We start from the raw sequence: 16224 nt of genomic DNA, 5'->3' as shown, positions 1-16224 counted from the left end.
CATTCTCACTCAACAGACTCAAGCTCAACCCGGATAAGACGGAGTGGCTGTGGGTTTTGCCTCCCAAGGACAATTCCATCTGTCCGTCCATCACCCTTGGGGGGGGAGTCACTAACCCCCTCAGAGAGGGTTCGCAACTTGGGCGTCCTCCTCGATCCACAGCTCACATTAGAGAAACATCTTTCAGCTGTGGCGAGGGGGGCGTTTGCCCAGGTTCGCCTGGTGCACCAGTTGCGGCCCTATTTGGACTGGGAGTCACTGCTCACAGTCACTCATGCCCTCATCACCTCGAGGCTCGACTACTGTAATGCTCTCTACATGGGGCTACCTTTTAAAAGTTTTCGGAAACTTCAGATCGTGCAGAATGCAGCTGCGAGAGCTATCATGGGCTTTCCTAAATATGCCCATGTCACACCAACACTCCGCAGTCTGCATTGGTTGCCGATCAGTTTCCGGTCACAATTCAAAGTGTTGGTTATGACCTATAAAGCCCTTCATGGCACTGGACCAGAATATCTCCGGGACCGCCTTCTGCCGCATAAATCCCAGCGACCAGTTAGGTCCCACAGAGTTGGCCTTCTCCGGGTTCCGTCAACTAAACAATGTCATTTGGTGGGACCCAGGGGAAGAGCCTTCTCTGTGGCGGCCCCGACCCTTTGGAACCAACTCCCCCCAGATATAAGAGTTGCCCCCACCCTCCTAGCCTTTCGTAAGGTCCTTAAAACCCACCTCTGTCATCAGGCATGGGGGAATTGACATGTTCCCTCCCTCTAGGCCTATACAATTTATGCACGGTACGTTTGTGTGTATGATTGGTTTTAATTTGTGGTGTTTTTTAAATTAACTTAAATATTAGATTTGTTTTACATTGTATTGTTATTGCTGTGAGCCGCCCCGAGTCTGCGGAGAGGGGCGGCATACAAATCTGATTAAACTTAAACTTAAACTTAAACATGCTTTCGGCACCCGAGGGAAAAAAGGTTTGCCATCACTGCTTTAGAATAGAATAGAAATCTTTATGGGCCCAGTATGATTGGGCACACAAGGAATTTGTCTTTGGTGCATATGCTTTCAGCTGTTGATGATGCCATTGTTTGTTACTCTTTAAGGAAGAAAACCTACAACAAGAGTCCTGTAAACACTGAACACCAGAAGGGGAAGTAAACAATAGCGTGAGAAACCAGAGCAATCCATGTGGCTGGATTTTGTTATATAACTAAAACAATGGCTGTCATCTCCTTCTGGGCAACAGAATTTCATTTTAAAACATACGAATATACATTATACAACTTTGTTCCCAGAATAATTCTTGGACAATCTCTAAATAAGCATGAAAGAAGAAAATATTCTTTCTAACCAAGTCTGGTTTTATAACTTCTATCCAATGTCCCCATGGGGAGGTGTTCCCCCCAATTCAATTGCACCTTAATATTTTCTTATATTAATTAATATCTTCCCACTGTAAAGTATACCTGGATTTGAGAATTCAGCATAAGCTATACATTGATCAGCAAATTCTCAATTAATTTGCTACCCAGTGAAGATAGTTAAACCAAAATTGCCTTTAACTGTCATTGATCCTGTTTTGTGCTTCTATTCTGTAGCATGCTTTTTATCAAATGTATGTTGCAATGAATAAATATCGGCAATGTGAACTTGGTGTAGCCAAGAATTCTATCAATGCTACTGACTCTTGTTGAAAAAGCATAACAGATAAATAGAATTACTGTCATACATTCTTTCTTGAGCAATCTTACTCCACCAGAATTTTTGTCACATGCAATTCTGTAGTGGTAGTAATAGAGATAGTTACAAATATGGCCACTGCAGAATTGGATGAGGCCTAAATCCAATTAAAATCAAGAGGATCACATAGTACAGTGATACCTTGTTTTACAAACTTAATTGGTTCTGGGACGAGGTTCTTAAGGTGAAAAGTTTGTAAGATGAAACAATGTTTCCCATAGGAATCAATGGAAAAGCGATTAATGCGTGCAAGTCCAAAATTCACCCCTTTTGCCAGCCGAAGCGCCCGTTTTTGTGCTGCTGGGATTCCCCTGAGACTCCCCTCCATGGGAAACCCCACTTCTGGACTTCTGTGTTTTTGCGATGCTGCAAGGGAATCCCAGCAGGGTAATCCCAGCATCGCAAAAATGAACTCTTCGCTGGCAACGGAAGTCTGGAGGTGGGGTTTCCCAGCGAAGGGAGCATCAGTGAAATAGCAGCATCGCAAAGACACCAAAGTCCTTGAAACCCCACCTCTGGACCTCTGTGTTTTTGCGATGCAGCGATTTCACTGAGGCTCCCCTCGCTGGGAAACTCCACCTCCAAACTTCTGTTGCCAGCGAAGCACCCGTTTTTGCGCTGCTGGGATTCCCCTGCAGCATCACAAAAACACAGAAGTCCAGAGGTGGGGTTTCCCATGAAGGAGAGCCTAGGGGAATCCCAGCAGTGCAAAAACAGGTGCTTCGCTGGCAAGTCTGGAGGCGGGGCATCCCACCGACGGCGGTGGGTTTGTAAGGTGAAAATAGTTTGTAAGAAGAGGCAAAAAAGTCTTAAACCCCGGGTTTGTATCTCGAAAAGTTTGTATGACGAGGCGTTTGTAAGATGAGGCATCACTGTATATATATCTATTCAGAAATAACTCCTAAAGATCTTCACAGTACTTATTTCTAAGTATGTATGAGGGGGAGGGTGGTTGTTGTTGTTGCCTTTGAGTCACTGTTGACTACTGGAGGCTGCCTCAACAAATCCTGGCAATTTTCTTCGTAAAATTGTTCAAAGGTGTTTGCCCTTGCCTGCTTGCTAGAGCTGAGAGAATGACTGGCTCAAGGTCATCCTGTTGGCTTTGGGCCTAAGGCAGGAATAGAAATAAGGATCTCCCAAATTTTAATCTGGAAATCAGCAGGGGTGGAGTAAATTTTAATTATAGGATTATAACTCTAGTTTAAATCATTTAACTTGCATTTTATGTGTGGGTTTTAATTTCTTAAATGGGTTTACTTTCCTGTAAATTATTTTGCAGAAATTGATTAAAAACTGGACTCTGGAGGAGAGAAGGAAAAGGGGGGGGACATGATCAAAAAAGGGGGGACATGATCGAAACATTTAAATATATTAAAGGGTTAAATAAGGTCCAGGAGGGAAGTGTTTTTAATAGGAAAGTGAACACAAGAACAAGGGGACACAATGTGAAGTTAGTTGGGGGAAAGATCAAAGGCAACATGAGAAAATATTATTTTACTGAAAGAGTAGTAGATCCTTGGAACAAACTTCCAGCAGACGTGGTAGATAAATCCACAGTAACTGAATTTAAACATGCCTGGGATAAACATATATCCATCCTAAGATAAAATACAGAAAATAGTATAAGGGCAGACTAGATGGACCAGGAGGTCTTTTTCTGCCGTCAGACTTCTATGTTTCTATGTTTCTAACTGTGCTAATCAAATATACTGTTGAAAAAGATCATGAAAATAACATTTTAATAATAATTATGTATTATTAATGTTAACGTATACAATTACATTAACAAACATTAGTGAATTCCTCCTTGAAAATCACTTAACATAAAATTTAATGAAACATTACTGTCCATTCATTTTCAGATGGAAATGGTGATGACACTTTCTAAGAAATTTGCTGTCATGCACACATAAAAGGAAAATGTCAGAAATTGTGTAAGTGCGAGTGTGCTTATTATGAAGCAACAATCAAAGGAACAGAAGGTTTTGAAATGTGTTTTGTGCCAAGAGAAGGAATGCTAGTAAGTATACAGTACAACTAGTTGTTTTTAAAGGCAACTAATCTCATGGATATTTGAGTGCAGAGAAGATGCTATCCCACAATTAAACAAAACACTTTATGATATAGGCCAAATATGAATTCAATCTTTCTGCGTCTAATCCAAAGCACATGGTTTCATGGGATTTTCAGTCTAATCTCTTATTGGGATAATCAATATATCATGTTTCAGCAAGCCCAGATTTAGCACAATGTGAGAATCAGATCATTGTGTTTTTGTGGTTATAGTTACATCATAGCAGTTGATTTGAAACAAAGCAACATATCTATGTGTAGCTGGTTATACTGGAAGGAAGTACAGCGAAGAGGAAGTTAAATTTTTAACACTACACTTACTATGTATGAAGACTTCTCAAAAGACTAGAAGGGGTTGAAAAGATTCTCAAAAATATTAATTTTTGTCCTCAGATTAAAGTCTCGTCCTAACCTTTGTTCTATACTGCTGAAAAAATAAAGGGAACACCCAAATAACAAATCGTAGATCTGAATGAATGAAATATTCTCATTGAATACTTTGCTCTGTACAAAATTGAATGTGTGCAACAACATGTGAAATTGATTGTCAATCAGTGTTGCTTCCTAAGTGGACAGTTTGATTTCACAGAAGTTTGATTTACTCGGAGTTATATTGTGTTCTTAAAGTGTTCCCTTTATTTTTTTGAGCAGTGTATAAAAGGGAAGTCTGGTTTAACTTTAAGGAACAAATGTAGAGAATCCCTGTAGTTATTAAAGTAATAATATGGGAACAGCTCTCAATTAATTTTAATTTTCCAGCTTAAGATACAACCCTAAGGTGTTATTCTCTTTTATCATTCAAGTACTCAAGTAAGATTTCCTTGGTTGGTTATTCAAGATCATCCAATATCAGCTAAATTTTAGCTTTGTCTAGTATCCCCAGTACAGTCACAGAATTATTGAGTGGGGAGAGATCTCAGATATTGTCCTGCTTCTGCCCCAGTTCGACAACAACAAAATCTTGGTGCTTACTCTAGGAAAAAAAGTCAATTCCTAAGTTTCCCCACCAGTTTCAGGCATCCCAAATTTGTTGGCTTCCGTCATCATCAACTATGACTTTCACATCATATCACCTTTTAATTTTCTTTTTGCTGAGCTAAATGTGCACAACTGATCCATTATACTTCTAAGACTTTGGTTTCTCATCCAAGAGGCTCTGAATCTCTCCTACACATATGCCTGATAATGTCTGGTAAAAGGAATGCGTGATGAGATCACAGCCAGCCATTCTTCAACAAGCAGCAATCCAAACAGTAGCCAAGAGTTTTCAGAACACATTTGCTTTTTGTCCAAAAGTTAATTTTAGTCAAATAGTAAAATTGAGGAACCCTACAAACCAGCAGGCTTGAACAACAAAAACTTTTATAGGCCAGAGGATAAACTAGAGTTCATTTCAATAGTGCATTCTCTTCAACAGGCATGTGTATTGTAGAACAAAAGATCCAACAAAGTTCTAAACTAAGGAAGGAAGGAAGGAAGGAAGGAAGGAAGGAAGGAAGGAAGGGGGAAAAAAGAGAGAGAAGTGAGAGAGAAGTGAGAGAGAAAGTGAGAAAGAAAGAAAGAAAGAAAGAGAAAATGAGAAAATAAGAGAGGAAGAAAGAAAAAGAGACAGTGAGAGAAAGAGAGAAAAAGAGAGAAAGTGTGTGAGAGAGAGAGAAAGGAAGAGACTGAGAGAGAAAGGAAATGAGAGAGTGAGAGAGAGAGAGAGAGAGAAAGGGAAAGAAAAAGAGAGAAAATGAGAGAGGGGGAAAAGAAAGAGAGAGAAAGTGAGAAAGAAAGAAATAAAAAAGAGAAAGTAAATAAGAGTGTGTGAGAGAAAGAAAGTGAGAGAGAAAGAAAGTGAGAGAGAGAGAAAGAAAGTGAGAGAGAGAGAAAGAAAGTGAGAAAGTGAGAAAGAAAGAAAGAAAGAAAGAAAGAAAGAAATCAAGGAATGAGCCGTGGGAGAGTTGCAGTTATTAAGACCAGTTGCCAGTGATTATCACAGCATCGCTAATTTCCAATCCCAGCCAAGGGTGCCCGGAGAGCCCCATCTTCTATTCGCAGTAACTGTTTACCCACCTTTAGGCACTTCATCATTCACCGGCGCGCGCGCCAACACACACACGTACACGCAGAGAGACAAACCCTCATTCAAGTATTTTTTAAAAAAAACACCTAATCCATCATTCAGAGGCAGCGTGGTTTGGGGACTTTGGGGAAACACTCATGCACGGTTATATAAATCCAAACAAAGCTTTCACGATTTACAAATGCTCCTAGCCCTCAATCTATTTCCCGGGCATCTATTGGCCCGCGAGGACGGACGCTGGAGTCGGGTTCCGATGCTGCAAAGCGGGCAGGTTGGATGCACTCGTACCCAAATGTCAAGGTTCTAGTCCGTGTGTTTCCCCCCCTCCCGAAGAAGGAGCCTTATTCACTTTTTCTCTCCCCCCCCCACCCTGAGGGGTGGATTCTACGAAGGCGAGCGAGCGAGTCCCCTTGGAAGACGGTGACCCAAGGATGACTCCGCATAGTTCGCCTCAGAGACCTTCCAACCGCCCTGCGACTGATGGAAAAAAAAGAAAAGAAGGGGACCCCCGACCGGGAGGAAGGACACGAGGTACCTGCAGTCTGAGCTTCCGCGGGACCCCAAAGGGCCAGGAGCAGCGCCAGCTGTAGCCCGACCGCGCCGGAGCCCCTCATGGTTGCAAAGCAGCCTCCGAGCGAGCCGTGCGCGGAGTTTTTTGTTTATTCCGCAGCGCTCCTAGCGGCCCTCCTCTGCTCCTGCAACCGGTGCTCGGGTTTCGGTGCGCCACTTTGCCGTTTTGGCGCGTCTGTATAATAACCGGAGTCTGACGTCAAAGGAGAGGTCGGCGGCGAATGGCTTTGAGCGGCGACGAGAGAATCCGCCGGCAAATGGGACGATGCGGGGTGGGTGGGGGACTGGGGGGGCTGCGGCTCCCGTTAATGCCAGTCAGGGTGGGCGCGGCCCAAAACCCCTGACAAGCCTTTGGGTGGGTTGGGTGTGAAGGTGGGAGAAATGAGGCCATCGATGAGGGACGGGGAGTGGGCCGAACACGCGCTTGGTCCAAGCCGGGCATCTTGTTGGCATTATAAACAGCGGAGGATGGAAAGTCGTCGGAACTGAGAGTCGGGCTCGTTAACCCGAGTGGCGCGTGATTTTTGGTCCACGCTTGTCTGCAAGGAAGATGACATTCCCTTCCCGGTTCTCAACCAATAGAACTTTGCGCGGCTTAAGTTACATACAAAAAATAATTCAAAACACACACAGAAAAAGAAGAAGAAGAAATCTCCAAATAACCAAAGACATGACAAAAAGCCAAACCCATGAAAGAGTATGGAAATTATGCTTTTAATGGGCTTTAATGGGTTTTAAATTACGTTTGAATTGCTTTTTTAAGATGTTTTTAAGGGGTGTGCATTAGTGTGCCTTCTGTTCCCTGTCCAATTGACTCTTCTATATATTTTATATTCTTCCATTCATATATCTTTTCCTCTTTTCTTCATTGACATATTTTATTTTCATATCTTCTCTTCTATCCTTTCCTTGATATATATTACTACATGTATTCATTTTGTATTGGACAAAATAAATACATAAAATAAATAAATACATGTTTCCTTTGCTGTAAGCTGCCCAAAGTCCTAGGGAGTTGGACAGCATATTAATTAATTAATTAAGTAAGTAAGTAAGTAAGTAAGCAAGCAAGCAAATAATAAAAAATAATAAAATTATAATAAAATAAAATAATCAGCAGGACGGCACAGTCCATTTCCTAAACAACACAGCCCATTTCCTTACAGCCACTTTTGAAGTTTCAACACCTCTCTAATTCTAATGGTTAGAGCTGGATCTGTTTTTACGTATTTATTTATTGTTTTAAATAGGAAAGCTGATTTCTATGCCTTTCAGAATTTTAAAGTTGAAGCAAAACGTCATTCCTGTCAGGGTCCTTTTGTTTTTTTAAAAAGGCTCCTCATCTTACATATTTTTGCTCAAACAACAAACAATCCAAATAATGATTGACACAGACAGTTTTTGGAGCCAGGAAGACTCCTTAGTTTTTGGAGCCAGGAAGACTCCTTAATTGTTGCCCCATAAACCAGGAACGGAAGCAATGATATAAACTCTGATTTAGGCAGTCAAAGGTTTAGTCTCATCAGATCATTCACTGAGAGCTGCAAAGGGTCAACAAAAGTCAAGATTACAACTACAACCATGTGGTTGAAGGCCTACGATTTGTATATATTCAGAGTGAAAAGGGCAGTGCCTCAGTTATATTTTTTATTCATTGAATTTTTTTATCCTTTCATTATTATTTAAAAATATTATAAATAACTCAATCTCTAACTAATCTTCCCTCCTCCTATTTTCTCCATAAAATGGCAGGCTTGGGGCGGTTGAGTTACGCCTAGCTCTGGCCAATGATTGGCATGTACAGGGGATGAGTGTGGATGATAGTTTTAATGTATTGGGGTTTTAGATCTGATTTTTAAATTTAGATTTCTTATACAGTGTTCCCTCAGTTTTTGCGGGGGATGCGTTCTGAGACTGCCCGCGAAAGTCAAATTTCCGCGAAGTAGAGATGCGGAAGTAAATACGCTATTTTTGGCTATGAACAGTATCACAAGCCCTCCCTTAACACTTTAAACCCCTAAATTGCAATTTCCCATTCCATTAGCAACCATTTAGATTATTACTCACCATGTTTATTTATTAAAGTTTATTAAAAAAATATTTATTAAATGCGGATGAAAGTTTAGCGATGACATATGACGTCATCAGGCAGGAAAACCTTGTTATAGGGGAAAAAACCCGCAAAGTATTTTTTAATTAATATTTTTGAAAAACCGTGGTATAGACTTTTCGCGAAGTTCAAACCCGCAAAAATCGAGGGAACACTGTACATTAATTAGAAATCTAATTAATAAATAAATTGATAAATAAAAAACAGTGAAAAATAAGAGGACATGCACAATAAGGACAATGAAAAAACAACAGCCATAAATGTTTGATGATCCAGAAACAAGAAGTCACTATGGCAGATTTGCAATGTGTCTAACTTTGATCTGACTTTTTAAAACAGAAAATCTTCTGAAAACATCGTTATATTGTTCAAAGGGCAGGATGTTTTTAAGGTGTGGGAGACATGTGCCATTATAACCGATTACCGGTAAGTATTTTTATCCCACAGGTGGAATTCTATTCTGCACAATGCTCCAAGGTTGTTATACTTTTTCTCTTGTAGTGTTAGTGGGTGGGTGGCTTTCTAAAGTCTGGAAATACAGAAGGCAGGAAAGACTAAATTGATTTTAGTAGCAATGTAACTTATTAAAAGGGTTTCATTGTTTCCAGCAATCTCAAGGTCTCTAGGAATACAATGTTTCTTATAACTTCTTACAATTCTTAACTGATAAAGCACTTGTAATCTGTGTAACACATAACCTGTATCTGTTACCAACCTGTCTTCCTTTCTCTTCCTTCTTTCCCCTATTTAAAACCCAAGTCAGTGTAGCCATTCTGACCTCACATGTAATAAAGCTTTGAATTATTTAATTCAATAACTCCTCTCCTGCAATTGTCAATTTAAATTTTAAAGAGATGTGTTGTGTATTCAATCTTAAGTGAGTCTATAAGACTATCTATCTATCTATCTATCTATCTATCTATCTATCTATCTATCTATCTATTTATTATATTTGTCAAACAAATATAGAATTATAGTTTAACATAACTATATACAGTAAATATAAATATAACATAACATAATGAGGACCCGGATTGTGGGGGCAATATGCTGGCTCTGTTAAAAAGTGCTATTGCTAACATGTTGTAAGTTGCCCTGAGTCTAAGGAGAAGGGCGACATAAAAAATTGAATGAATGAAGGAAGGAAGGAACGAACAAACAAACAAACAAACAAACAAACAAACAAATATTAAAAAGTGGGGGAAAAGCATAATAGGACAGAAGGACAAGGTAGGTAGGCACAATAGTGTGCTTATGCACACCCCTTACAGACCTCTTAGAAAAGGGGAGAGGTCAACAGTAGATAATTTAAGGTTGAAGATCTTGGGGTTAGGGGAAGAAACAACAGAGTCAGGTAGTGAGTTCCAGGCATTGATCACTCTGTTGCCGAAGTCATATTTTCATTCAGTCAAGTTTGGAGCAATTTACATACAGTTTGTATCTATTATGTACTCTTTTGTTGTTGTTGTTGAAGGTGAAGTAGTCACTAAAAGGAAGGGTGTTATGGGTGCGGGGTGTCTTTTCCTATTGTCTTACAACAGGTCTTCATTTTGAAACAGAGTTTAAGACAGAGCTGTTGCCCCTGTATTTTAAGTGTCACTATAATCTAACCATCTCAATAAAATAAACTGACCTAACCTCTCAAGTAAGAATTCCTGTTGCTCCATTTCAAGGCCTTAAATGAAAGTATTGAAGCTGACTGACATGTCCTTTCCTTGTTTATGTATCCGGCACTTAAAAGGGAAGACTGAGTCAAAGCTTAACTGAATCTGCTTCAAAGTTCCAAGCACTCCTATTAAGCCTAAATGACAGAATCTTGTTGGATTTCAGCATGCCTCAGAATAACTAAATAGATTCAATTGTGATTTGATGGCAAGTGAACTGTTTGGTGGTGGGTTGCTACCAGTTCTCTCCGGATGGGCGAACTGGTAGCAGCAGCTGCGGGAGCAGTAGCGGGTTGCTACTACTATGGGCCACACCATAGCTCCGGTGAGTGCAATTTCGGGTGACTGACAGAGGCGCGCATGCATCCAAATAAGATTTTTCTTCTGCGCATGAACAGGAAGCAAAATCTAATGAGGGGATGTGCGTGAGAGAGATTTTGATGGGGGTTTTTTTGTTTCAACAATTTTTTTTCGTGGAAGCAAAAAAATTCCTGAAATCTCGTGCATGTGCGCGTCCACTCATGAGATTTTGTTTCATGTGCATGCACACTGATGATCTGTACATATGCGCATTCACAGTTCCGAACCGGTAAGACAGGTAAATGAAACCCACTACTGGGTTTCAGGTTTGAAGTCACTGGGAATCAGGTTTGAATAAATAAATTTTGCTCTTTATCATAATGTTGTAGAATTGATGAGACATAAGCCAGCTCTTCCAACAAAGGAAAGTTTATTGCGCAGGTTCAAAGCACAAACTACAAAGTAAACGGCCTGAACCTCGAACAAATTACAAAGACTTCCTTATATACTTCTTCTAAAATATAACATATCAGCATAACATATTGTCCCATATATGGTCATACAATTACAGGAAATTTGGGGAAATTGGGAAATTAACAGATATCGGTATACATCATATGCATTGACAAGCCAGACATCCTGTTTGTTGCAATCATCTTGCTTAAGCAGATTTAAGACCCATTTATAACTTTCTGCTGACACTTCAATACCCCCCTTCCTTTATCTTGGTTTCGTTCTGCCAGACTGAGGTCAGGCTGACCCCCTTTCCCAAGCTTCAGAGACAATAATAATTCTGCTTGCCACTTTATTCCCCCCTTTGTGACTCTTCTTCGTCAGCAAGGAGAGTCACATAACTAGGATCTGTATCTGCTTGTAAGGTAGCATACTCCGATTCCTGATTAGCAGCAAATTCCCACATAGCTAATATTTGTGCAGTAGCCTTTCGATCAGCAAGCAAGGATAAGCTATTTGAAATAGTTCTAATGAACAGAGGTAGAATACATGGAATGAGTACACATCCAGCAGCAATTAATCCAATAAATGCCACTATTGCCTGCAAGCCTGGTAATTTAGGAAACCAGGTACCAAACATCTCCTTTACATTAAACCCATTCCACACTTGATCAGGGTTATGGGTAAGTTGTCGCAGTTCTGTTGTTAACTGCTTAATTACCTTCCCAGTTTCATCTATTTGCAGGCAACAGTTTGAAAGATTAAATTTACCACAAACGCCTCCTTCCCTGGCTAACAGATAGTCCAGGGCCAATCTATTTTGATACACAGAGAGACAATAATAATTCTGCTTGCCACTTTAATAAGACAGAACAGCCTAGCATGCATCACAAGTTTGACGTAGAGGTAGCCAAGCAGAGTACATTAGTGTTCATTTCCTTGATATATATCCTGTTTTCCTCCCAAAATAATGTTCATAATGGTTAAATCAAGCTTTTAACCCATCAGGAGTTAAAATTGGATTTTTACAGAAATAGAAATCCCTGGCTGGATTAACTTTTGGTTTTTAAAGTGGGGTGTACATAGTATAAGCATGGGGAAATTAATATACCCTTAGCTATTTTGTTTTATGTATGGTTTGCTCGGGTTGTATGATTGTTTTTTAATAAGGGTTTTTAAAACTGTTTTAATATTGGATTTGTACATGATGTTTTTGCTTGTTGTGAGCTCCTCCGAGTCCTCAGAGAGGGGCGGCATTCAAATCAAATCAAATCAAATCAATCAATGAATCAACCAATAACATTTTCTCAAGATCAGGCTTGACAGAACTGCTGCCAAAGCTTCTACACCTGAAATAAAAATGGCCTCCCTTTTTTCAAATTAAATGTGCGAAAGGCACAATATTTGCCATTCCAAGAAGAAATATGCAATTCTAGATGGCAGACTAGGCTAGACTAGATTAGACTACTAGACTAGACTAGACTAGACTAGACTAGAATAGAATAGAATTTTATTGTCCAAGTGTGACTGGACACAAGGAATTTGTCTTGGTGCGTATGCTCTCAGTGTACATAAAAGAAAAAGATACATTTCATGTATCGTGGTACAACACTTAATGATTGTCATAAGGGTCAAATAAGCAATGAAGAAACAATATTAATAAAAATCTTAGGATACAAGCAACAAGTTACAGTCATACAGTCCAAAGTGGGAGGAAAAGGATGATAGGAATGATGAGAAAAACTAGTAGAAATAGAAGTGCAGGCTTAGTAAAAAGTCTGACACTGTTCAGGGAAATATTTGTTTAGTAGAGTGATGGCGTTCAGGAAAAAACTGTTCTTGAGTCTAGTTGTCTTGGTGTGCAGTGCTCTGTAGCAATGTTTTGAGGGTAGGAGTTTAAACAATTTGTGTCCAGGATGTGAGGGGTCAGTAAATATTTTCACCACCCTCTTTTTGACTCATGCAGTATACAGGTCCTCAATGGAAGGCAGGTTGGCAGCAATTGTTTTTTCTACAGTTCTGATTATCCTCTGAAGTGTATTGTATTAGCTGGTTGTTGTTTTTAACTCTACAGTGAGAAGGTAAAAATAAATCTAAATCCCTGCCAAGTGTATTAATTTCAGGATTAATCCTTGAGAAGTATTCAAATCGGACAAACCTGTAGAGCTGGTGCCAGTCTGCCCAGGTAGTATTAAACTTGATGGGCAAATATCCCGCTTAATATAAGAAATCTTCTCATATTGCTATTCTAGAAAATAAGAGTATTATGTAAAATTGTCACGCTTATAGATTAGGTTACCAAAAATCTTCACCATCATTCTTAAGGTTGTTGTGCTTGAATTCAGTTATGGGAAATGACACTGAAGACAAAAATATACATAGCATAAGTCAGTGAAGGGCTACCAAAAATTTTACTACCGCACTGTGGCCGTGGCTTATGCATTTTCTCTCAACATCTTTCAATGCAAATTGGATGCTCTGGGGTGGAGCTCCATTTTCGCTTCCCCATTGCATTTCCCTTCATCTGGGCAGTAGCCCACTCCTGGCATAAGTGGTACAAAGCAAAGTTATGCACATATTTTGGGATCTCTCATATTCCACTGCCTACCAGCATCTCTGCAAATGCTTGGCTTCCTGTGTTGCAATCATATGCATATTTACCCAGATGGGACCTTAATTGTGTCATATTTGGGGGAATGGGAGAGAAGATCCTATAACAGGAAATAAGACATTGTTTATTTTACTGTTTTATTAAAAGGTACAAACCATACAAACTAAGTGTATAAAAAGGAAAAAAAATAGAAAGTGCAGAAAAGAAAAATTTAAAAATAGTGAAAAAAATGAAAAAAAAATGAAAATATAGTAAAGAAAAGAACATTTTTTCATCACAAGTATAAACAATTTTAATACCTTATCACCTTCTCTTAAAAACCCTGCTGTTCTGTTCGAAAAAAGTTACAAATCTTCTGTTCGGGTCACATACGACCCGGACCGAAAACTCTTCATTTGAAGTGCTTATGTTTGGTCAATTTGAAAACTTTTTTCACTTGGAAAGTAGTCTGAACATTTCTGCACACAATGATATGAAAATTGAACTGAGAAAATTAATCCTTATTGGTTTATTTTGCACATAAATGTGCCCCCCCCCTCGGGTCTATTTGACCCGAACTGCAAATTGATCATTTTAGGTACTTATATTTGGTCTTTTTGAAAGCTGTTCACCTGGAAACAAGTTTGAACATTTCTGCACACAATGATATGAAAATTGAACTGAGAAAAGTAATCCTTATTGGTTTATTTTGCACATAAATGTGCCTCCCCCCCGTTTCTGTGAAATAGTCTTCACTTTATGGATAGTTTTGCTAGCAGAATACATTCAATTTTGCTAAAGTTGGTGTGGGATTTGTAGCTTGAATATTTCTGAACATAATGATATGAAAATTGAACTGGAAAAATTGATGCATATTGGTTTATTTTGCACATAAAGTTATTTCAATTTATATAAAAATTATGCTGTTAATTTCAAACTTACATACTTTTTTTTAGTAAAATGGATTTCTTTCATAAAATTAGTTATCTGGCTACAATGTGGTTGATTTTCAAAAGGATATTCCAAATATTTCTAGACAAATATGTATAAACAGTGACAATAATGGCACATAGCAAGGCCGGGGGGGGGGGTGGCCCTTTTGTGGCAAAAATAAACCAATAAGAACCATTTTTTTCAGTTCATTTATATTTTTCTTATATTCAGAAATTTTCAATTTAGTATATCAAACCTTTTGGGGGAAAATTCCTTAGGGATTTGTAGCCTTAAAAAATAGAAATTGACACGAAATTCAAAAAGGATGGGGGGAGTGGATTTATGATCAAAATAAAAATATAAGTCTCAATTTTTCCAGTTCAATTTTCATATCATTATGTTCATAAATGTTCAAACTAGTTTTCCAGTTGAAAAAGTTTTCAAAAAGATCAAATTCAAGTACCTAAAAAAATTATTTTTGGTCCGGTCATATACGAACAGAAACAGACTCGAAGTTATGATTTTTTTTTGCCCAGAAAACAATTAGCCACCACCCCAAAAATATTTTTTGATGATCAGCATTGTTAAATTGAGTAAATGAATGCCTAAGATTTTAAAGAATATTTCGGATTTGGAGCATAAAAAAATAAAAAGTGAAAATGGTTGCAAGCAGCCAAGGGGGGGGGGAGGCCTTATTTCTGATGTTAAAAAACCAATAAGAATCATTTTTTTCAGTTCCTTTATATTTTTCTTATATTCAGAAATGTTCAAGCTACCAATCTCACACCAACTTTAGTAAAATAGAATGCATTTTGCAAGCAAAACTATCCATAAATTGAAAAAAATTTCACAAAAACGGGGGGGGGGCGTGCATTATATCCGCAAAATAAACCAATAAGATTTACTTTTTTCATTTCAATTTTCATATCATTGTGTGCAGAAATGTTCAGACTACTTTCCAAGTGAAAAAAGCTTTCAAAAAGACCAAACATAAGCACTGCAAATGAAGAGTTTTCGGTCCGGGTCGTATGTGACCCGAACAGAAGATTTGTAACTTTTTTTGCCCAGCAAAAACTAAGCCCCCCACCCCCCCAAAAAAATTCTCATAGAGAGAACCCCTGAAATGATAAATAGTCATGAAATTTCAAGTTTCAGATATGCAGGGAAAATTTTTTACAGGGACTCAAACTTGGCTTCGGGTCACATACGACCCGAACAGAACAGCAGGGTTAAAATGCAACAAATGTAGCCTTCTTCTCCTATACTCTCTCTTGTGGATCTTGCAAAGTTAAGCATTGTCTGGTCTGGTTAGACATAGTTAAGCAAGGTTACTTGCCAAAAACTTTAGACTAGATTGGGAAGTTTAAAAACAAACCAATGCCAGTAGCAAACAATTTCTATATGTGGCATGATTTGTGCATGAAGTTTCTAGGAGTTGAGGGCTAATTGAGGAAGTAATTATCTTTATATTGTCAAAATAGTTCTTGGAGGGGTAGGCAATTGTTCCTAGACCCTAGACCAGTGATTTTCAACCTTTTTTGAGCTGCGGCACATTTTTTACATATACAAAATCATGGGGGGGAGTGGGGGGGCTAAAAAGTTTGGACAAAAAAAATCTCTCTCTCTCTCTCTCTCTCTCTTCCTCCCTTTCGCTCTATTTCTCTCCCTCTTTCTCTCTTTCCCTTCCTCTCTCTCCATCCCTCTTTCTTTCTCTCTT

At 38.9% G+C, this 16224-nt stretch overlaps 1 protein-coding gene across 4 annotated transcripts in view; it reads right to left on the bottom strand.

Annotated features, from left to right (window-relative positions):
- Positions 1-16224, bottom strand: part of EMB (embigin) — a 196198-nt gene that overhangs the window by 62236 nt on the left and 117738 nt on the right. The window contains exon 1 of one of the 4 annotated variants that reach the window (XM_070743369.1): positions 6423-6612. The exons of the other annotated variants lie outside the window; for them this stretch is intronic. Coding sequence (XP_070599470.1) covers positions 6423-6501 — 79 coding nt within the window. The 5' untranslated portion in view covers positions 6502-6612. Of the gene's footprint in view, positions 1-6422; positions 6613-16224 lie in introns of those variants that run through there. 4 annotated transcript variants of the gene reach the window in all.

The sequence above is a fragment of the Erythrolamprus reginae genome, chromosome 2 (assembly GCF_031021105.1).
Source record: "Erythrolamprus reginae isolate rEryReg1 chromosome 2, rEryReg1.hap1, whole genome shotgun sequence".
NCBI classification, from domain to species: Eukaryota; Metazoa; Chordata; class Lepidosauria; order Squamata; family Dipsadidae; genus Erythrolamprus; species Erythrolamprus reginae.
The sequence above is the reverse complement of the archived record's forward strand: the minus strand, read 5'-3'. Positions and strand labels throughout refer to the sequence as shown.